General features: G+C 38.9%; 1 protein-coding gene across 1 annotated transcript; it reads right to left on the bottom strand.

The window, feature by feature from the left end:
- Positions 1-20404: 20404 nt before the first annotated feature.
- Positions 20405-22738, bottom strand: LOC134333825 (ly-6/neurotoxin-like protein 1). Its single transcript, XM_063015991.1, has 3 exons — positions 22537-22738; positions 21246-21356; positions 20405-20690 (listed from the first exon to the last, which is right to left on the bottom strand). Exons 1-3 carry the CDS (start codon positions 22694-22696, stop codon positions 20488-20490), a joined length of 474 nt encoding a protein of 157 aa, XP_062872061.1. The 5' UTR covers positions 22697-22738; the 3' UTR covers positions 20405-20487.
- Between the last annotated feature and the right edge of the window lie 1574 nt (positions 22739-24312).

The following is a 24312-nucleotide window of genomic DNA, read 5'->3' as shown; positions in this document are numbered from 1 at the left end:
GGACTCTATGATGGCTGTGTAGAACTGCACCATCAGCTCTTGGGGTAGGTTGAACTTCCTCAGCTGGTACAGAAAGTACATCCTCTGTTGAGCCCTCTTGATGATGGAGTTGATGTTGCTGTCCCACTTCAGGTCCTTGGAGATCGTTGTGCCCAGGAACTTGTAGGACTCCACAGCCATCACAGTCCTGTCTAGGATGGTGAGTGCTGGCAGGGTTGGGGGTCTCCTCCTGAAGTCCACGGTCATCTCCACTGTTTTTGCTGTGTTCAGCTCCAGGTTGTTCTGACTGCTCCAGAGGACAACCTGATCAACCACCCGTCTATAAGCAGACTCATTACTGTCACTGATGAGACCAATGACTGTAGTGTCATCTGCAAACTTCAGGATTTTAACAGAGGAGTCCATGGAGGTACAGTCATTTGTGTACAGCGAGAAGAGCAGTGGGGAGAGTACACAACCCTGTGGGGCACCTGTGCTGATGGTTCTGGTCCCTGAAGTACACTTTCCCAGCCTCACCTGCTGTTTTCTGCCAGTAAGAAAGTCAGTTATCCACTGGCAGGTGGAAGCTGGTACGCTGAGTTCAGCCAGTTTGCTGTGTAATTGTCCTGGAATAATTGTGTTGAAGGCTGAGCTGAAGTTCAGGAACAGAATTCTTGCATAAGTTCCCGGGTGATCAAGGTGTTGAAGGATGAAGTGGAGACCCATGTTCACTGCATCGTCCACCGACCGGTTGGCCCGATAGGCAAATTGCAGGGGGTCTAGCAGGGGGTCCGTGATTTCCTTAATGTGGTTGAGAACCAGTCTTTCAAAGGACTTCATGACCACAGAGGTCAGGGCAACAGGTCTGTAGTCATTTAGTCCTGTGGTAGTTGCCTTTTTGGGAATGGGTATTATTGTGGAGCATTTAAAACAGGATGGAACCACACACAGCTCCAGTGATCTGTTGAAGATCTTAGTGAAGACAGGTGCAAGCTGGTCTGCACAGGTCCTCAGGCAGGAGGGAGAGATTCCATCAGGACCTGGGGCCTTCTTGACTTTCTGTTTTTTAAAAAGTCTCAGCACGTCTTCCTCGCAGATCTTCAGGGCAGGCTGGATGGGTGGCTGATAGTCAGATGGGTGTGAAGTGGTGTTGGATGGGAGCTCGTTGCTGTTCAAACCTGCAGTAGAATCTGTTAAGGTCGTCGGCCAGTTGACGATCTCCCATTGTCTGTGAAGGTGGCCTTTTGTAGCTGGTGATGTTCTGCAGACACCTCCAGGCGGTTGATGGCTCATTTGTGGACATCATGCTGCTTAGCTTGTTGGAGTAGTTCTTCTTTCCAGCCTTGATCTCTTTGGTTTGGGTGTTCCTTGCCTGGTTGTACAGCGCCCGATCCCCACTTCTATATGCTACCTCAATTTGGCATTAAACCAGGGCTTGTCATTATTATATTTAATGCGAGTCCTGGTGGGAACACAGATGTCTTCACAAAAGCTGATGTAAGATGTCACAGTGTCCGTGTGTTCATCCAGGCTGCTTGTGGCATCATCAAACACACACCAGTCTGTTAATTCCATGCAGTCCTGAAGCCTTTCTTTAGCCTCATTAGTCCATTTCTTCACCGTGCTGACCACAGGTTTGGCACACTTGAGCTTCTGTCTGTAGGTCGGGAGAAGATGAACTAAACAGTGGTCAGATAGTCCCAGTGCTGCACGAGGGACAGAGCGGTACGCACCTTTAAATACAGTATAGCAGTGATCTAAAATGTTGCTCTCCCTGGTGGGGCAGGTAACATGCTGTCTGTATTTACGTAGTTCGTTGTTAAGTTTTGCTCTGTTAAAGTCCCCTAAGATGATGAAAACAGAGTCTGTGTGTTTGTGCTCCACGCTGAGGATCTGATCAGCGAGTGCGCTCAGTGCCTCGCGCGTGCACGCTTGAGATGGAATGTAAACAGCAACAAGCACAACTGATGAAAACTCCCGCGGACAATAAAACGGTCTACAGTTCAAGAAAAGTGATTCCAGATTAGGGCTGCATGTTCTCATTAACACTGTCACATCTGTACACCAGCCTTGGTTGATATAAAAGCAAATTCCGCCGCCTTTTTTCTTGCCGGAAAGCTCCGCGTTGCGGTCCGCTCGGTGGAGATGAAAGCCGTGCAGGTGGAGCGCGCTGTCCGGGACGGAATCGGTGAGCCAGGTCTCAGTGAAGCACAGTACAGCAGAGAGAGAAAAGTCCTTGTTGGTACGGTTTAACAGTGAAAGCATTTTATTTCCTAAAGAGCGAAGGTTTGTCATGTGGATGCTGGGTAGCGGTGTACGAAGTCCGCGCTGTCGGAGTTTGACGAGCGCTCCGGCGCGCTTCCCACGTCTGCGCATCCGCCTGCGTCTGCTCAGGAGCGCAGCCGCTCCGCTGACCAAAATGTCCAAAAAACTGTCCGAAAATGAAAAATCAGGAAATATACCTGGTGGCATGAGCTGCCTAATGTTCAGCAGATCTTCTGCGCTGTATTGGAGCGTGTTTGGATCACACATGCCATAACAAACAAACAAAAACAAACAAAGCACTACGGAGCTCCTAACCAGTGTCGCCATCTGCGGCGCCATCTTGGATCGAACTGGAATGTTCCAAACAGGTGTTTTTTGAGCATTCCTCAACTTTCCCAGTCTTTTGTTGCCCCTGTCCCAACTTCTTTGGAACTTGTTGCAGGCATCAAATTCAAAATGAGTGAATATTTGCAGAAAAACAATAAAGTTTATCCATTTGAACATGAAATATCTTGTCTTTGTAGTGTATTCAATTGAATATGGGTTGAAAAGGATTTGCAAATCATCGTATTCTGTTTTAATTTATGTTTTACACAATGTCCCAACTTCATTAGAATTGGGGTTGTATGTTTAGAGTTAGCTTAGCATTTAGCCTTTACCATTAACATACCAAACCAGCAAATTACATCATAATAGTAAATCAAAATCAATATCAAAGAAACATGGAGAAAGAGAAAATCCTCTTGGGAGGAAATTCTTTATTTATTTATTAATTCTACATTTACATTTTTAGCATTTAGCAGACGCTTTTATCCAAAACAACTTACAGTACTGTGACAGTATACAGTCGAAGCAATTCAACAGTGGCAACCTGGCGGTGGTGGGGCTTGAACCAGCAACCTTCTGATTACTAGTGCAGTACCTTAACCGCTAGGCTATAACTGCCCTGTTACATATTACTCTAAATAAATTTTTACAGTAGATTAAACTTTAATGAAAGTGAGCGCTCAGTGGAGGAGGATGGAGGAGAGCAGAGAAACCACCAGGATCAGGAAACTCAGAGTAAACATCTCAGTTCTGTTACACAGGTTCCCATCACAACCTCCATTACACAGGTTCCCCTCACAACAGTTCATAGTAATCCCCTGCTGAGTGCTTCCTGAGGCGCCATCGCAGACAATCTTGCTTGCACATCCTTTCATGGCAATTTTGTTGCCACCTTGTTCAACTGAAGGAAAAAAAATATTTGATTATTTTTTATTGTTCAGGAGTCATATTCACATTATTTATTTGTCATAAATACATAATGTGTACAGTACAATGATATTTTTGGGGGTCAGAGCACAGGGTCAGCCATTGTACAGCGCCCCTGGAGCAGACAGGATTAAGGGCCTTGCTCAAGGGCCCAACAGTGGCTGCATGGCAGAGCAGGGATTCCAACTCTCAACCAATGGATTCTATAGATTCGAAGCCTAACCAGAAAACACCAAATGCAGAGCTGGAACAGTGCACCCATCCATTAAGTCATTTTAGAGTAAACAGCCAACCTACTACAATGTTTTAAAAATGTAATATTTACCTGTAGCACTGATGCAGCGATCTTCACTCCCCATACAGTTCACTGTTTTCGAGCAGTTGGAATTGGAATCACAGGTGTAACACGTTTTCCCATTGGCTGTGGCTGACTGTGTAAGACCTGAAAAAAGTAAAATACTAAATGTAACAAAGTTGTAACATATTTAATTCATTTAATATATCACCAGAAAAGACCAGAATTAATTGCACTCTAGTAATGAGTACAAGGAGCTTCAATCTTACACAAAAATCTCAGGCCATCAACAATCAAATCACTTACAGGAAATGATTAGACCACAGCCCAAAGTTAAATTACATTGTAGATCTTTCTCCACCACCAAATAAATGAACAATCTAAGTCGCTGTATGTTCCTTTTTTAATCCAGCATATTTTTACACAACCTAAACTAAATATATAAACAAATATAACTTAATAAAGGTTTCTAAACGTGTTCCATTATTCAGTCACAAAAAGAACAGTTGCAGAAATCATTTAAAAGTCTCTTCCTTACAAGTGGATGTAAAAATGAAAGAAAAACATAATTTTCGATCACTCCTACATTAAATATGCAGCAGATCTTTAAAGGTGACAATAAAATGTTTTACCTGCTAATGTGTCAGTGTTGCAGAGGTCACTGGGGCCCTCCACAACATGAACTTAACCCCCCACCACATTCCTCCCCATTGGCTGCACTCGCCAGGTTGTTATTATTATATTACAATATTGTAGCATCGAAACGTAAGTGACATTTAGCTCAGCCAATCAGAATGCAGCACCAGGTTTATACATCTGCGTTCGGACGTTCTGTAGTTAGTTTTGTATATGAGGCTCGCCGTGTACTGTATTGTAGTTTGTGTGCTGGAGCTAGGCAGTCTAAAGTGTTGTAACACTCACTGAAGTCCTAACTAAACAGTTAAAATTACTCTACCTTGTCGTGTGCCTATTATTCCAACATCTCACACCTCCACCACCGCACGCAGCAAAAGACCCGTAGCATCCCCCCAGATGAGGCTAGGTGAGTTGATCCTATAGTAGCAAGTGGCTAATGCTAGCGGTAAAGTGTGGTGATAACAAAAGTAAAAACACGACAATATTTTTGTTAAGTAAAATATAAAAATAACTTAAATGCAATGAAATATCAGAATACATGTTATCAAAAATATACAGTGATTTCACAGCAAGGGATTTTGGAAATCTGTGTAACCTGCTTAACGTTTCTAGACCATATACGTATATACTGAACAAAAATATAAACGCAACACTTTTGTTTTTGCTCCCATTTTTCATGAGCTGAACTCAAAGATCTAAGACTTTGTCTATGTACACAAAAGGCCTTTTTCTCTCAAATATTGTTCACAAATTTGTCTAAATCTGTGTTAGTGAGCACTTCTCATTTGCCGAGATAATCCATCCACCTCACAGGTGTGGCATATCAAGATGCTGATTAGACAGCATGATTATTGCACAGGTGTGCCTTAGGCTGGCCACAATAAAAGGCCACTCTAAAATGTGCAGTTTTATCACACAGCACAATGCCACAGATGTCGCAAGTTTTGAGGCATGCTGACTGCAGGAATGTCCACCAGAGCTGTTGCCTATGCATTGAATGTTCATTTCTCTACCATAAGGCGTTTCAGAGAATTTGGCAGTACATCCAACCGGCCTTACAACCGCAGACCACGTGTAACCACACCAGCCCAGGACCTCCACATCCAGCATCTTTACCTCCAAGATCAACTGAAACCAATCACCCGGACAGCTGCTGCAACAATCGGTTTGCATAACCAAAGAATTTCTGCACAAACTGTCAGAAACCATCTCAGGGAAGCTCATCTGCATGCTCGTCGTCTCATTGTGGTCTCCTCCTGACTGCAGTTCGTCGTCGTAACCGACTTGAGTGCGCAAATGCTCACATTTGATGGTGTCTGGCACGTTGGAGAGGTGTTCTCTTCACGGATGAATCCCGGTTTTCACTGTACAAGAAATTGAAGCTGAAAACATCCCAGTTCTTGCATGGCCAGCATACTCACCGGACATGTCACCCATTGAGCATAATTGGGATGCTCTCGATCGGCGTATACGACAACGTGTTCCAGTTCCTGCCAATATCCAGCAACTTCGCACAGTCATTGAAGAGGAGTGGACCAACATTCCACAGGCCACAATCAACAACCTGATCAACTCTATGCGAAGAAGATGTGTTGCACTGCGTGAGGCAAATGGTGGTCACACCAGATACTGACTGGTTTTCTGACACACCTTTTGTGTACATAGACAAAGTCAGAATCAGAATCAGATTTATTGGCCATGTATGTGGATACACACAAGGAATTTGTTTCCGGCTGATGGTATCTCTCTAGTAATGGTACGATACAGTGTACAAGCAACGTATACATTAAACATTAAACACAAAATCACAAAAATTATCCAAACTATAAGATTATATACACACAATATACAGATATGTAATTTAGCAGCATCTGAAATATTTACAAAACAGTAAAGTGCACAACATGTAGGATGAGTACTACAGTGTAGTCAATTTGGCAGCAGATTAATATTTTTACGCTTACGTGTTATGTATTATCAGTCATTTATTTATTTAGTAGGGAGATCGCCTGTGGGAAGAAACTGCTTTTAAATCTGGTGGTTTTAATGTGGATGGATCTATAGCGCCTGCCGGAGGGGAGGGGTTGGATAAAGTAATGTCCAGGGTGTGAGGAGTCAGTGATAATTTTCTCTGCCCGTTTCTTGGTTCTTGAAGTATACAAGTCCTGGATAGAGGGCAGAGGAGCACCAATGATTTTTTCAGCTGACTTCACCTGCCGCTGCAGTCTGTTCCTTTGTTGTGTTGTGGCTGCACCAAACCAGACTGTGATGGAAGTGCACAGAACTGATTCGATGGCCGCAGTGTAGAATTGTCTTAGCAGCTCCTGTGGCAGTCCCAGCTTTCGCATTTTCCGCAGAAAGAACATTCTCTGTTGGGTTTTCTTGATGGTGGAGTTGATGTTATACTCCCACTTCAGGTCCTGGGAAATGATAGTGCCCAAAAACTTGAAGGACTCCACAGTTGAAACAGGACTGCCTAAAATTGTGAGTGGGAGCCGTGCTGGTGAGTGTTTTCTGAAGTCCACTGTCATCTCTACAGTCTTCAGCGTGTTAAGCTCCAGGTTGTTCGTACTGCACCAGTGCACCAGCTGGTCGACCTCTCGCCGGTAAGCAGATTCATCTCCGTCGCGAATCAGACCAATGATTGTAGTATCATCTGCAAACTTCAAGAGTTTCACAGATGGGTCACTGGAGATGCAGTCATTGGTGTAGAGTGAAAAGAGCAGTGGTGAGATAACACTTCCCTGAGGAGTACCAGTACTGACTGTCCGAGTGTGAGAAGTGACTTCTCCTAGCTTCACCTGCTGTGTTCTGCCTGTCAGGAAGCTGGTAATCCATTGACACATGGCAGGGGGCACAGTGAGCTGGGAGAGTTTGTAGGAGAGAATTCCAGGGTTGACAGTGTTGAAAGCCGAGCTGAAGTCCACAAACAGGATCCTTACATAAGTCCCAGGGCAGTCGAGGTGTTTCAGGACGTAGTGAATGCCCATGTTGATTGCATCATCCACTGACCTGTTAGCCCTATATGCAAACTGCAGTGGGTCCAGTAGGTGTCCAGTGGTTTCCTTCAGATGGGCTAGCACCAATTGTTCAAATGACTTCATGACTACTGATGTCAATGCTACCGGTCTGTAGTCATTCAGTCCAGTTATGGAGGGTTTCTTGGGGATCGGGATGATGGTGGAGCATTTGAAACAGGAGGGAACAACAGACAGTTCCAGGGATCTGTTGAAGATACGTGTAAAAATTGGAGCCAGTTGGTCAGCGCAGGCTTTGAGACAGGAGGGAGAGATGTTGTCCGGGCCTGACGATTTCCTGGTCTTTTGTCTCCGGAAGAGCTGGCTGACATCTTTCACACCTATCTCACACCTATTTACACCTATCTGTAAAATTACAAGAATAAACTGTATATTGAAAAGTGTCATGTGATTTACCATTAAAAATCTGTATAAATGAAATACATAAAAAAATCTGTTTTTTAACAGTTTTTAGATGACACTTTTAACAAAACTAACTGTAAAAATAAAGTAATCTTCATTGACAAAAATAGCAGAATCTTCTGTAATTTTCAAAAAAAAAAACTTTTGTTATACCGATATATCACTGTCAAATAAATAAAAAATACTGTTAATAATGCATTTAAAAATGTACAATTACAAAAAAAATATGTGAGCAAAGAAAGAAATATTTTGTAATTTAGCATTTCTTAACCACTATATACATAAATTGGAAAAACAAAGGTATTGCCTACCTTATGAGACAGGCAACAATACAATTTAAACAGATTTTAACTTTTACTTTATTTATGCATTTGTATTAATTTAAAGATTGAATTGTTAAATAAGTGCATTTATACAAACTGTGTAAAACCATAGTCAAATTTAAAACGTTATTAACTGTGATTTATTCTCACATTTATAATATTTAAATCAAGCATAATTTACCCATCCCCACATTCACAGGAAAAATGTATTACAGTCCATCTGTGCAACATGTGCACATTCCAACCAGAGCACCACAGATATAAAATGATGCTCTAACCTACCAGTTACACACTTTTGAGTGCCTGTTGGTTTTGCATAAAGAATATATGCTGGTGTGACACAAATCAATTACATTTTAGATTTAAACATGACTGCATTGTGTTTATTAGTTTACTTAACTTAGTTGCTTTATTTCCCTGGAACTACTTAATGCAATAAGTTTATCAGGTGAAACCGGATATGACGCACCGGGGATTACGCAATACATCGTGAAGGCACATTGTGTTTCAATGGCGTCTCAGGTAATGTGAAGCTTTACAAAATCTTTTTCCATATGTCTAATTGCATGCTAATTATGATGTTTATCTTATTATATTGTTTAATATAGCTCTTTAGTTGAATAATATTCAAGTTTTATTGCTGTGCATGCTTTATTTGTTTAAAAATGCTAATGCTAACGCTAACGGCGGACCTGCTTATAGTGATTTATTTATTAACATCTTTCCAGGGATTCTGTGAATCATATTGAAGTCTTGAGGCAGATTTTAATGGATTGCTGTTGGCTGACTGTATATTAAGTCCGGCTGCCCTGTGTGTGATAACGTTGCATTGCCGTGGTGCTAGCTAGTGCCAAGCTAGTCAAGTTCAACAGCCAGTATTCTCAACTTGTGGCAGTAAGATTCTTTCCCGAAAGGTAAAAATGGCTTAAATTACTTAATGCAGAAATATATTAGAAGAAGGTAGAAAATAAAAAGATGTGTAATATTTGCGGTGCCAGTGCATTAAAAAACATGGACACAACCTAGCTAGCTAAGCTGTGAGCAGGCAGCTCGAGCCTGAGGGGAACTTCATGCTTTATGTTTGGCGCTCACGTTCTGCACAAACTTAAAAACAAAGTGATTCTGTAACGTTAGTATCATTACAAACCTGAGTTTTGTGACTGTTATCCTGGAAAGCACACACATGTAAACAGTATCGGATAATCAATGAATTTGTAATGTTAAAGTCTTTACTATAGAAATAGTATTTTAGTTATTTACAACGAAATAATTGATGTCTTGTATCTTCTGTTTACAGATGGTTGGAAATGTGTATTTGCAGTTGGACTGACCTTTTACTGGTAATTTTTTTTTCTACATTTTATGCTAAATTGAAGAATATTGAGCTACTTTTGACTGAACACTGAGTTAAGTTTAGATTAAGTGAAGAAGAAAAAATGTAGAAATTATTATTATTTATCCTGTTTGGTTCTTTTACTTACTTTTTAGTTTTATGTATTTTATGTCTTTTCTTTTTTAAGCTGGTAATTTCTTTATAAATATTTGTCTTGCTGATTTTGATTTCCTTTAGTAATTTTTTATTTATATATCATTTTAATAGTATCCAATTTAATCTACAATTTAGGATTCCCCCAATCACGCAATACCATCAGCGCTAGGAGGGTGAAGGTAAGCACAAGTTTCCTCTGAGTTGTTACAGCAACCACCCCATCTTTTCGGGCCAATGTACGTCTGATTTAAAATAAAGGTTGAAGTGAGATGTCATATGTTAAGTCCTAAATGGAAATTTGTGTACTGTTAAATTTAAGAAAGTGATTTTCCCCCTCTGTTCCATTGTAGGATGGTGATATGGCTGCAACTGAACGGGGGATTGAGGAGACTGTTCTTGGGATCTATGTGACTAGAGTTGAGGGAGCTGAAGCCATGGACCCTCTTGCCAATACTGGAGTGGTATTAGGTGGTGTGGTTCTAGAAGACCTGGGCAGTGTGTTCCTTGCCTTTGCAGTTCGGGCTGATTTATGCCTTATATATTTATAACCTTATAATTTATAACTTGTTACCCTCCTACATTCAGATACACTTTTGATGTACTCCAAAAACTGTTTCTGGAACTAAATGCTAACACTGTTTTATTAAGCTCAATTACTAATTACCAAGCTGTTCAGTGAGATGTAGTCCATACTGAGTATTATACTTGTGACGTACTGTTGATCGAATTCCACTGTGGTTGCACTTTCTAAAAACTTAAATGTTGGCACTGACTTGTACATAATTCAGATTTATAAGTGTTTCATGCTTATGTTTTGTAGACATTTCACTTAACTGTGTGCTGCTTTGTTACCGTTTTTATTTAAATGAATTCTGATTGCACTTATTGTATGCTGTATTGTGTTCGACAACTGATTCTTACACTGATCAGCCATAACATTAAAACCTCCTTGTTTCTACACTTACTGTTCATTTGTGTGAACATTATTTGGGTCAAAAATAGTTGAACTGTGGTGGATGTTATGTATGTACATACTGCATTTATAAAGTTCTATATAACGTAACAACTACAACATTTCACAGTAATTTTAAAGTAATATGCAGACAAATCTTAACCTACTTTAAATAATTTTTGAGTATACACTGTTAGACATTTCAAAGGGTTTTTACAGTAACTTACTGGCAACACTGTTGCCAGTAAGTTACTGTAATTCAAATTTACAGTACCATAACTATTTTACAGTAACTTAATGTTACTGTAATTGCATTTTACAGTAACACCACAGTAAAAACTTAGGTTAACTGTACAATACTGTAATTATTTGTTACATTTAATTTTAAATTTTAAAAAACTCTGTAAATTGTACTTATTTGACTTATAACTTACGCAATACTGCTATTTAATCCACACAGACAATTATTGCAACATATCAAATTATTTAAATCACTGCAAATGCTTAAAGCACTTTCAACAAAAACGTGTACAAGTACAGAATTTCCTTAAAAACATTCTTACTTTAATCCATGCAACTTTCAAAATACATTTAAAACAACACATTTAAAATAACACAATGTGCATTAACTTAACATGTACAAAATTCATGTTAATTCATATTACAGAAAAACACTTTTACTGTTAAATAATTCAGTACTGAATGCATAGTACAACAATGAACAATGAATCTAGATAAAGTTACATTAGAAATAACACAAGAGCTTCAGAAATGCAGGGTTACAGAAACACAGCAGTAGTTTTGGTATAAAACTCCACTCAACACTGTCGACTCACATACCCGGCTTAACATGAAATGAACCGTGTTCCCAGGTAGACCCTGGGTAGCAAACGCAGCGAGGTAAACCACTTCTCAACCTGGAACCTGCTTTGTTCTTTTCCCTTAACAATCCATTCAGCATTGTTCACCTGTAATCACAGAAAGATCATCTTTAACACTTCTATGCAATTCAATACAGTATCCTCAAAATAAATCTAATCTTTCTGAAAAATGCAATGTTTTGTAAGGATCCTGTGGCGCGACTGTTAAACGATGTCACAGTTTACAGCGTCGCAGGAGATTAGCTACTATGCTAGCGCTGTCGTGTCGTAAATTTCACCTAACCTGACTAACTTAGCTTTTAAACATGAAACTCAGTCATTTGTAAAATGGAATATTTACTTGTTTTACTTCGGAAAAAAGTTGCCGACAACTAATGCTAACACTCCTATAGTGCACAACAGACCCGATAACCGTGACTAGTGTTAATTTATTGTCCTAACTGTTGTAGACTCTTTACCTTTATTTTTTGCTGGTTCCCAGTTTTGGTGTAAAAAATCCTCTTCAAGGGTCAGAACCCCTGCTGCTCCACTGCGGCTCCATCCATCATAGCCGAACTGTTTCTGTGTGCGCGCCTCTCCTAAACTCCTTCCCGCAAAACCTGAGATAATGTGGTGGTTCCGAAGCTGAACCGTTAGGCAAACAATGTCAGTTCAAAACTCTCACAGCTGAAAATTAGGAATCTGGTCAATAAAATCGTTTGGCGCCAAAGGTAATTACAGTAATTTACCTCAATGTAAAAAATACAGTAAATCTCTGTATTCAGTATTTGGCATGAGGCAAAATTGTAAGTGGAAAATACTGTTATGTACTGTAAAAACTATTTGCAGTATTTTACTGTGTGGTATGTGGTTAATAACTGTAGAAATTACAGAAATGTCTAACAGTGTACATATTTTAAATGAAAAATTTAAAAGTACAGTTAACTTATTTTTAGAGAAAGAAAATGCTTTTGTTTTGACAGTTTATTAATGTATTTAAATAATAAAAAAGACAATTTAACAGATTTTCTTTGCAATACCTCTGACAGTTAATTTAAAATTGGGCTTTTGCCATGTAAAATTACATGTTTTTTTTTGTTTTATACGCAATTTTTTTGTGATGACAGTAGTAATTATCTGTACTTAAACTTTTATTCATCATTTATAAAGATAATTACTCTGTTTTTTTAGAGGTGTACGACAGTGTTCTAACAATTAATATATGTTGAAAGTAGAAAAATTCTAAAAATTATAAGACAATTTCCTGTAAAATTACAGTGATAGATGTTCATTATGGTAAATACAGTTTTACAGTTTATCTCCGTTTTAAATTTTACAGTATTTTTCCGGTTTTTTACAGGCATTTTCTGGCGCCCCTGCTGCCAGAAAAATACCGTTTTTTACGCTTTTTTTTTTTTTTTACAGTGCAGTATTCACCCACTACGGAGCCCCTTAGTACGGAGCCCCTTAGGGGTCACTAAGGAAAAAAATATATATGAAGACAAAATCCGTACCCTCGGTTTAGTAATCCGTACGCACGGATTAGTAAACCGTACCCTCAGTTTAGTAAACCGTACGCACGGATTAGTAAACCGTACCCTCAGTTTAGTAAACCGTACCCTCAGTTTAGTAAACCGTACCCTCGGTTTAGTAATCCGTACCCTCGGTTTAGTAAACCGTACGCACGGATTTGTAAACTGTACTCTTAGTTTAAAGTCCGTCCGCGGTCACGCTAACTGCGCTACAAGTTTTACTGTGCGCCTAAAACCTGTTTTACGGTAATACAGTTGCGAAGCATTGAAGAGGATAAAGCATCTTTTTGCAGCTTAATATATTAGATATAATAAACACACACACACACACACACACACACACACACACATATATATATATATATGTGTGTGTGTGTGTGTGTGTGTGTGTGTGTTTGTTATATCTAATATATAGTATGTTAAGCTGCAAAAATATGCTTTATCCTCTTCAATGCTTCGCAACTATATATATATATATATATATATATATATATATATATATATATATATATATATATAGGCAACAAAAGCACATAACATGGTAAAATTATGCAAATGTATAATTTTAAAATTCCATTAAAACAAGTGGAATTCTTACAGACCAATTTGAAAGGTCTAAAATAAGCAAATCAAATTATTATCAAAGTACTCCACTTTTTTCTTTAAGAGCATTAACTCTTTTATTAATGGAATACATTTCATACATCTTTACTGTAGTAATCTGGGGTGATGGGATAGCAAACTTATTAAAAAGTCAAATCAATAACAATAAATAAACAATAAATAAATCAATAAATAACACTAGTACTCATCTTGTGATTTTGAGACTATTTTACCTAGGAATTTAGAATAATAGGATTGCAAACCAACGTAAAGTAAAATGCAAATCAAATTATTATCAAATCGCCCCATCAGACTCTTAAAGAATACTTCCTAAGGTAAAATAGTCTCAAATCACAAGATGAGTACTCGTGTTATTTATGATTGTGGGGTGGCATTTGATAAGATTTTGATTTGACTTTTTAATAAGTTTGCTATCCCATCACCCCAGCTGTAAAAAGATGCTTTATTCTCTTCAATGCTTCGCAACTGTATTACCGTAAAACGGGGTGTGGGCGCACAATAAAACTTGTAGCGCAGACAATCCGTGCGTACGGTTTACTAAACCGAGGGTACGGTTTACTAATCCGTGCGTACGGTTTACTAAACTGAGGGTACGGTTTACTAATCCGTGCGTACGGTTTACTAAACTGAGGGTACGGTTTACTAATCCGTGCGTACGGTTTACTAAACTGAGGGTACGGTTTACTAATCCGTGCGTACGGTTTACTAAACTGAGGGTACGGTTTACTAATCCGTGCGTACGGTTTACTAAACTGAGGGTACGGTTTACTAATCCGTGCGTACGGATTACTAAACCGAGGGTACGGATTATTAAACCGAGGGTACGGATTTTGTCTTCATATATATTTTTTTCCTTAGTGACCCCTAAGGGGCTCCGTACTAAGGGGCTCCGTAACCCACTAAGTTTGTACACTACTTTTCTTTATGATCTATGAAATAAAAATTGATATATGAAATTTGAGATTAATAATGATAGTAATAGCTTTCAAAGCCAATTCCCAAAAATGATGGGACGTTTTGTTAAACAAAAAAAAGAAGAATCTGTGATTTGTTAATTCTCTTGAATCTTTAACTTTCACGATAAGTACATTTATATAGTGGCTTTCACATACCCAGGGAAGCATTACAAGGTCAATATTACAGGAAAGAACACACAAAAATATTAGACAAAAAGACTCAACAAAGCGAGGACATAAAGAATAAAGAAAGAATAATGTGCAATGAGGTATAGGTATAGGCCATGGACTTTAGAAGTCAGCAGAATTACTTTGTATTCTATACAAAAGCTGTTGGGAGCCACTGAAGCAGATGAAGTATGGGAGTGGTTTTGGCAGACCGCTCATTAGATGTTAAAATTTGGAATGAGCTGAAACTGGTTTACCAGATTAGCAGGAACAACGGTGAGAAGGGAGCTGCAATAATCCAGCCATGAAAAGATGAAATCATGTAGAAACACTGAGAAGTCATGCCAGTACAGTTCTACAGTTAAGATTTGAAGGTTTCCAGATACTTGGTAGTGTCTAAATAACCTTTGATATGAGTTTCTCTTGATTTTCTTTATATAATATAATTATGTGGATTTGCTCTGCATGTCTTTGCCTGTGTGTTAGCAGAACAGAATGAACAGATCATAAAGTAATACGTTTTGCATGTGCGGGTGTTAGTTAGATAACAAACAGAAATTTAAATAAATAAATATATATATATACGATCTTATATATATATATATATATATATATATATATATATATATATATATATATATATATATATATATACAGTGTATCACAAAAGTGAGTACACCCCTCACATTTCTGCAAATATTTCATTATATCTTTTCATGGGACAACACTATAGACATGAAACTTGGATATAACTTAGAGTAGTCAGTGTACAACTTGTATAACAGTGTAGATTTACTGTCTTCTGAAAATAACTCAACACACAGCCATTAATGTCTAAATGGCTGGCAACATAAGTGAGTACACCCCACAGTGAACATGTCCAAATTGTGCCCAAATGTGTCGTTGTCCCTCCCTGGTGTCATGTGTCAAGGTCCCAGGTGTAAATGGGGAGCAGGGCTGTTAAATTTGGTGTTTTGGGTACAATTCTCTCATACTGGCCACTGGGTATTCAACATGGCACCTCATGGCAAAGAACTCTCTGAGGATGTGAGAAATAGAATTGTTGCTCTCCACAAAGATGGCCTGGGCTATAAGAAGATTGCTAACACCCTGAAACTGAGCTACAGCATGGTGGCCAAGGTCATACAGCGGTTTTCCAGGACAGGTTCCACTCGGAACAGGCTTCGCCAGGGTCGACCAAAGAAGTTGAGTCCACGTGTTCGGCGTCATATCCAGAGGTTGGCTTTAAAAAATAGACACATGAGTGCTGCCAGCATTGCTGCAGAGGTTGAAGACGTGGGAGGTCAGCCTGTCAGTGCTCAGACCATACACCGCACACTGCATCAACTCGGTCTGCATGGTCGTCATCCCAGAAGGAAGCTGACGCACAAGAAAGCCCGCAAACAGTTTGCTGAAGACAAGCAGTCCAAGAACATGGATTACTGGAATGCCCTGTGGTCTGACGAGACCAAGATAAACTTGTTTGGCTCAGATGGTGTCCAGCATGTGTGGCGGCGCCCTGGTGAGAAGTACCAAGACAACTGTATCTTGCCTACAGTCAAGCATGGTGGTGGTAGCATCATGGTCTTGGGCTGCATGAGTGTTGCTGGCACTGGGGAGCTGCGGTTCATTGAGGGAAACATGAATTCCAACATGTACTGTGACATTCTGAAACAGAGCATGATCCCCTCCCTTCGAAAACTGGGCCTCATGGCAGTTTTCCAACAGGATAACGACCCCAAACACAACCTCCAAGATGACAACTGCCTTGCTGAGGAAGCTGAAGGTAAAGGTGATTTACACAACCTAAACTAAATATATAAACAAATATAACTTAATAAAGGTTTCTAAACGTGTTCCATTATTCAGTCACAAAAAGAACAGTTGCAGAAATCATTTAAAAGTCTCTTCCTTACAAGTGGATGTGAAAATGAAAGAAAAACATAATTTTCGATCACTCCTACATTTTTGAAATATGCAGCAGATCTTTAAAGGTGACAATAAAATGTTTTACCTGCTGGTGTGTCAGTGTTGCAGAGGTCACTGGGGCCCTCCACAACATGAACTTAACCCCCCACCGCATTCCTCCCCATTGGCTGCACTCGCCAGGTTGTTATTATTATATTACAATATTGTAGCATCGAAACGTAAGTGACATTTAGCTCAGCCAATCAGAATGCAGCACCAGGTTTATACATCTGTAGTTTGTGTGCTGGAGCTAGGCAGTCTAAAGTGTTGTAACACTCACTGAAGTCTTAACTAAACAGTTAAAATTACTCTACCTTGTCGTGTGCCTATTATTCCAACATCTCACACCTCCACCACCGCACGCAGCAAAAGAGCCGTAGCATCCCCCCAGATGAGGCTAGGTGAGTTGATCCTCTAGTAGCAAGTGGCTAATGCTAGCGGTAAAGTGCAGTGACAAAAGTAAAAACATGACAAAATTTTTGTTAAGTAAAATATAAAAATAACTCAAATGCAATAAAATGTCAGAATACATGTTATCAAAAATATACAGTGATTTCACAGCAAGGGATTTTGGGAATTGTTAGGTTTTTAGGATAAACTGTACCCCGTTCTGTGCGTCCTCGGTGACACACCCGTTGCCTGAAGGCCATACTGAGTGCATGACAATCTGCACATACTCAGAAAACATTAGCATAAGAAAGCAGAAGCTGGGACTGCACAAACAAGAGATGAAAGCTGAAAAGGGTCAAGTAGGGTGACAATCCCCCTTCGCGGTGGTCAGCAGCCGGCCTGAGTGTTAGACAACAGTCTAAGCAAAGCATGCAAAACAGAAAGTATATGCAAAGTCAAGCCTCGGTTAGATTAAACTGATTTGAACTGGTTCTGCAGAACCTAAGAAGATTTCGAGTTGGGTCTCTCTGCTATAAAAAGGGAACTCAGCACTGAGGAGACAGAGTTCCTCTTGATCTGGTGGCATACACAGGCAAAGAGAAACCGGCAGAGAGCGCTCACTGCAGAGCTCAGAGAATTTCTTTCTTCTTTTCTAAATAAACAATTATATTTTAGTAGCTAATTCTGAGGCCCTTGGTCTTCATTCAACAAAAGATTTCATTGTAACAGAATCTGTGTAACCTCTTTATTGTTTCTAGACCATATATATACTGAACAAAAATATAAACGCAACACTTTTGTTTTTGCTCCCAATTTTCATGAGCTGAACTCAAAGATCTAAGACTTTGTCTATGTACACAAAAGGCCTTTTTCTATCAAATATTGAGATATATATAAATCTGTGTTAGTGAGCACTTCTCCTTTGCCGAGATAATCCATCCACAGGTGTGGCATATCAAGATGCTGATTAGACAGCATGATTATTGCACAGGTGTACCTTAGGCTGGCCACAATAAAAGGCCACTCTAATATATATATATATATGTATTCGTGGTGGCGGCTAATGAATGTGTCCGTCCTGAGTAAAAGGAATTAATAACCCACAGGGCATTGCCCCATTTTTAAAATGGCCGATGGGTTTTAGGACATTCCACTGGTATTTTAATATGTTTTATGTGTTAAATGTAAATGATTAGTTTATTTTTTATGTAGTTTTTTTGGTATATTTGTATTGTCATTTAATTGTTTCTTTTCACACCAGTCTGGTATAGTTTTTGTTTGGTATATTGTGATTGTTTTTGTGTGTTTGGTTAGGTGCTGTGTCTCAGGCGGCAGTCCAGTCCTTGGTGGTGGTTTTTCTTCACATTTCTTTCTTTGCAGGGTGAGTGTAGGGTCACGGTGTTTGATTTAATAGATCTTTGATATCTTTGGTCTGCCCTGGCCGCCTGGTAAGCCCCAGCAATCCTTTCTTCTAATTGATTGGTATTTGTGTTGGGTAAGTGTGTGTAAATTTGATTGCTTTTTGTTAACTGTTTGTGATGTATAATAAAGCCTTTTGGGTTAAATTGAAAACCGTCTCTTGCCCCGTGGTATTATTGAACCTGTGTGATCTTGTATGTTAAAAGTTAAAGACTTAGAATTTCCTGTGGGTGAGATTACCCCAGGTGGCGTTGTCGCAACACCTTATATTCCCTCCCCGCTGTACTGCCACATTCATATATATGAAATTTGTTGAGGGGGGCCCCAAAATTATTTTTTGCACGAAGGCCCATGAGTTTCTAGTTACGCCACTGCCCACAACCAGCTCTTTTGTTGTACTAGTTCTACTGACACCAGTTCACAAAGTTCCTGGTAGGCATCCTGCACTCACTGTTATTACCATCCAAGATGTAGTCGACAACAGCAGACAATGGGTGGCAGGTTGCTGCAGTTTAAAGGGTAAAGAGGAATCTGGCTAGGACTGTCCCTTGTGGACCCCCTGTGCTTTAGAGGTTATACAAGTTACACTGTTACTGTCACCATTTAGCTGCAGCTTTGCTCGTAACTACTGAAGCCAAGATTTTGTTCTATAAACCTTTCAGGATGCAACCAAAATTAAACAGAATTACAAGATACTGTATAGGATTAATTATAAAACTGATTCGTTGTTTTTTTGTTAAGGTATGTGATTAGGATATAAATTAATACAGGATTTAAGTACTTGTGTCTTGATGTGAGTTAAGTTTTGGAGTGGTATGGCTAATGTCCTAAATAAGAATCCAATTAAAAAGCTGTGAGACTAAGCTGGGTATCAGCCTTCTAGTACTGCTCAGCAACACATCATTCAGGTTTGTTGACAGGTGGAGGTGACCCCTGTTGTCCTAAAGAGCCTTCATGGTTGTGGTACCCTAATAATGCTGTAATCATTATGGATGTTTGAGGATACTCAGCTCAACTGATATCTTATTACTAATTATACTGTTCATTTAATATTTTAACTACACATGAGGCTGAAGCCTGTAGGTTTGAGTCTGTCATGGCATCAATGCTGTTCCTGCTGGACCGCTGGACATGATGGGAATCTGCAGTGACTGCACTCACAATGTCCAGAAATCGACCATTTGACTTCATTCTACCACAGACTTAAATTATGTCACGATCACACTTGATCACCTTTGTGTTTGTTTTCATGTCACACCCCTCTTGTCTCCACCTCCTGTTTCTGATTTGTCCTGTTGTTAAACTCTCCCAGCTGTTCCTCACGTCTGTCCTGATTACTATGTGTATATAGACCCTTGTGTTTGTAACCTCTCTGGGTGGTTATTGTATGTTTATTAATATAAATCCCCTGCAGTATCTGTTAATTAGAATCTGTTAGTTCGTGTCTGTTTTGTCTTTGCTTAGCATAGTCATTAGCATTTGTGTTAGCATTCTTGTTTGTCTGAGTTAGTAGTTAGGTTAGTTTAGTCTAAGGATCTGATATATGTTTACAGTTAGCTTAGAATTAATAATGTCCTTATCACGGTGTTCTTGTCTTTGTATTTGTAAATACACCTGTCTAAAATGTCTCTGTGAGAGTGTCTGCCCCGTCCTTGTGTCTACTGTTACAGCCTACTTAATCCCAATCCTAATCATCCTCGACATCTTCCTGTCTGCCTGGTTTTATGTGTTGATGTTAATTTAGATGTTTTTTACTATTACAGTCTGAAAGCAAACCAGCAAATTACATCATAATAAAGCAAAATCAATATCAAAGAAAACATGAAAATACGAGAAATTCAACCTATCAGGAACTACAATTTTATTTATTAGTTTTACTCAAAATAAATTCTTACAGTAGATTAAACTTTAATGAAACTGTTTAATCAGTGGAGAGCTCAGTGGAGGAGGATGGAGGAGAGCAGAGGAACCACCAGGATCAGGAAACTCAGAGTAAACGTCTCAGCTCCGTTACACAGGTTCCCCTCACAACAGGTCATCTTAGATATAGCAATCCCCGGCTGAGAGCTTCCTGAAGAGGCATCACAGACGTTCTTGCTTACACATCCTTTCATGGTAAGTTTGTTGCCACCTTGTTCAACTGAAGGAAAAATTATTTGATTATTTTTTAATGTTTTATTTTTTTATTGTATTCTGAGTTGTTTTATTTTGTATCTTAAGCCAAGACTGTAATCACAATATTAATATACTGTTATAAAAATTATAAATACATGTTTTCCATTTACTAGTTTTGTGTAATGTTAAAATCCATCGGTGTTCCCAACAGTTATTAGTTACTATCAGTTATTTTAGGGGTGAGAGGTGATGTTAGCACAGTGTGTACAGTAGAATGAAATTTTTCTTTGCATATCCTACCATGTTTGGAAGCTGGTGTCAAAACACAGGGTCAGCCATTTTATGGTGGAGCAGACAGGATGAAGGGCCTTGCTCAAGGGCCCAACTCTGCATGGCAGAGCAGGGATTTGAACTCTCAGCCTTTCAGTTGATAGCCCAAAGCCTTACACACTAGGCTATAATTGATTCTAAGCCTAACCAGAAAACATCAAATGCTGAGCTGAAAAACACCCTGGACAGTGTAAGACATTTTAGAGTAAACAGCCCACCTGCTGGCATGTTTTAAAAATGTAATATTTACCTGTAGCAGTGATGCAGCGATCTTCAATCCCCTCACAGTTCACTGTTTTCGAGCAGTTGGAATTGTAATCACAGATGTAACACATTTTCCCATTGGCTAACTGTGCAAGAGCTGAAAAAAAGTAAAATACAAATGTAACAAAGCTGTAATATATTTAATTCACTTAAAATTTTCTTTTAATACATCACCAAAAAAACTATTAATTGCCCTCTAGTAATGAGTACAAGGAGCGTCAACACAAAAATATTAAATAAACATTACTGTCATTTATTTGGTGTTTCCCAACAGAGCTGCTCTACGGACAGGCTTAGAAAGTCCCTCGTCCCCAGAGCCATTAGGCTTTACAACTCCACCAGACAGGGACGGCTGACTGTAGATAAAGACTGAGGGTCCAAATGTAGCCATGTGTGTACGTACATGTATATATGCATGTGTATGTACAGTATATATACAATATATATACAGTATATGTGTGTGTGTGTGTGTGTGTGTGTGTGTGTATTTGCACATGTGAATACGTTTATATATATGTATATGTGTATTTATGTGTATGTATATATGGTTATATTGGCCCAATTTGTGCAAAATTTCACATGTTACTTTACTATTTAATAATTTAAAGTAGCTATTTACTCATGTCATTGCACAGTCATGCTACCAGAAGGCATGATTTCCAAAATTTTGAACAGTTCACTTCCTAAAATCATCTTTGTTCCATGTTGTACACTACACATGAACTTTATTATGAGCACTGAGTTTCTCTGGATCTGCTCTTTGTGTTTTCATCTTGTTGGATTGTTTTGTGTTATTACATCCAAAGTTTCTTGCACATATTTTTAGAACAACAAGAACTTGAACTTTTTTGCATGGCAGCATCTGTTTTGTGTATTTTTGGACAAGATTTTTCTCAACATACTAGTGACAATTTACATTTTCTTTATTGTCAAATGGGCACAAAGAAATCTTGGGCCATCAACAATCAAATCACTTACAGGAAATGATTAGACCACACACCAAAGTTAAATGACATTATAGATCTTTCTCCACCACCAAATAAATAAATCATCTAAGTAGTTGCATTTTTAATCCAGCATATATTTACACAACTTAAACAATATATATATAAACAAATATAACTTAATAAAGGTTTCTAAACGTGTTCCATTATTCAGTGTACAGTAAAAGCAGCTGGCAAAGTTTGTATGTAAAATTAAATATGAAAGAAAAAAACATCATTTTTTTATCACTCCCTCATACAGCAGATATTTAAGGTGACAGTAAAATGTTTTACCTGCTGGTGTGTCAGTGTTGCAGAGGTCAGTACTGCAGCATTTGGCATTGCTGGTGACTTTTAGTAATCCAAAGTTTAAACTCTGGGTTGCACACTCCTCCGGGGCTCCACAAGTCTTCACATTAACATCTGTTTTAGAAACAACTGCACAGAACATCATGTTAGTGAGATCAGACCAGAATCCAACCCAGAATCAGATTTAATTACCATAGGCATGAAATGTTTGAGCTAAAAGGACAAGAATGGGACAGTTTGATCCTTATCCCTGATCTCTTTGAGCAAATGTATTAGATGAGTTTATATGGATTTCCTCCAGGGTTTTTACATTTCTCCAACCTTTAAAAAGATATAAGGTGGATGAGCTTCTCTAAATTGCTTTAGGTGTGAGTGAGTATATTTAACCAAAGCCACCACAAATTATTTGAAAACCAATTTAAATTAAAAAATATTAGTATTTTAAAAAGTATAGAATATTAGGTCAAATCTCTATATCAGTCAAGTCTCTACACAAAGCTCACTGGTTGTGGGGGTCGGGGGGGGGGGGGGGTGTCATTTGTCCACAACATAAAAAAAAACTTTACATTAAAAAACATTGGAGCCCTGATAGTTCAAGTTTCTGATATCAACTCATCTTTTTCCTCCTGCCCCTCAAAATGATGCAGAACTGGATGGGCTACTTTAAGGTCATTTGTGCTAATGAGTAAATGAACAAATTTATTGTCCCCTGTAAGATATTTAAAGCAAAAAAGGCTCAAATTTAATTCCTAAAATAAAAATAAATAGACTTGTAGCTGACTGTGTAGCAAAAAAAACTAACTGGAAGATGTAATGTTATTTATTACAGACTTGGGGTCCATACTTATGCAGACGCATACTTACCTGTAGTGATGGAAGCAGTCACACTGGCGCACTGGGTTCCCGAAGAACATTCTGTCTGTGTAACTGGGGAGCACGATGTACTGAGTGATGTTGGTGTGCATTTATTGCATTTCAGTGCCAGTGCTAAAGAATAAAGAAAATCAAAAACAGATCCAGTTTTATAGAGAGATTCATTTTAAAAAATTTAAAATTTATTTTTACACTCACAAATTTACAATTGAACCAAAATAAGACAAAAGGGACATTTGACGTGTAACCTTACACTTTTCAGCATCGGAACGGTCAGTAAACTCCAGTTTTGTTCCCTGTAAATCTGTATTTATCAGGTCGTGTACCTGCTGATATTTTTTTTACCACAGTAAGTGGTGATAAAATGGATAAAGGCGTAACAGAGCGCCACAAGTGTCACATCGTTTAGTTTCCTTTGGCACATATTGCGCGCACACCTGTAACACTGCACGAGATTTAGTTTATAAACGGACCGGTGATGTGCAGATTTCCCCCTCCCCCCTCCCCCTCACACGCACCCCATCCAGAACCAGAGCTCGAATGGAAAGTCCACACTTACTTAAGTATAAACCCAACCTTAATAAATCCGTCCTGTTTATTGTGTCCTCTGTCAGCTTTGGTTCTATTAAAACGAACCCTGGTTCGGTTGCTCTGTTAGTGCGGTTCATTACAGGTGTGAAGCTCATTTCGAGCTCTGGTGCACCAGATAAACGGACTAAGATGGAGTAGGGGGGAGGGGGGGTTTGGTTGGGAGGAGGTCACGGTGCGTTTCTAAATTCTGGTGAGATTCGTTTCAGGTGTGAGTGCAATACGAACCAAAGAAATCTAAACGAACCAAACACAGCAAGTGATGTTACAACTGATCATTGAAAATTATTATTATTATTA

Source organism: Trichomycterus rosablanca, chromosome 19, assembly GCF_030014385.1.
Source record: "Trichomycterus rosablanca isolate fTriRos1 chromosome 19, fTriRos1.hap1, whole genome shotgun sequence".
Lineage (NCBI taxonomy): Eukaryota > Metazoa > Chordata > Actinopteri > Siluriformes > Trichomycteridae > Trichomycterus > Trichomycterus rosablanca.
This window is presented reverse-complemented; position numbering and strand designations above follow the sequence as displayed.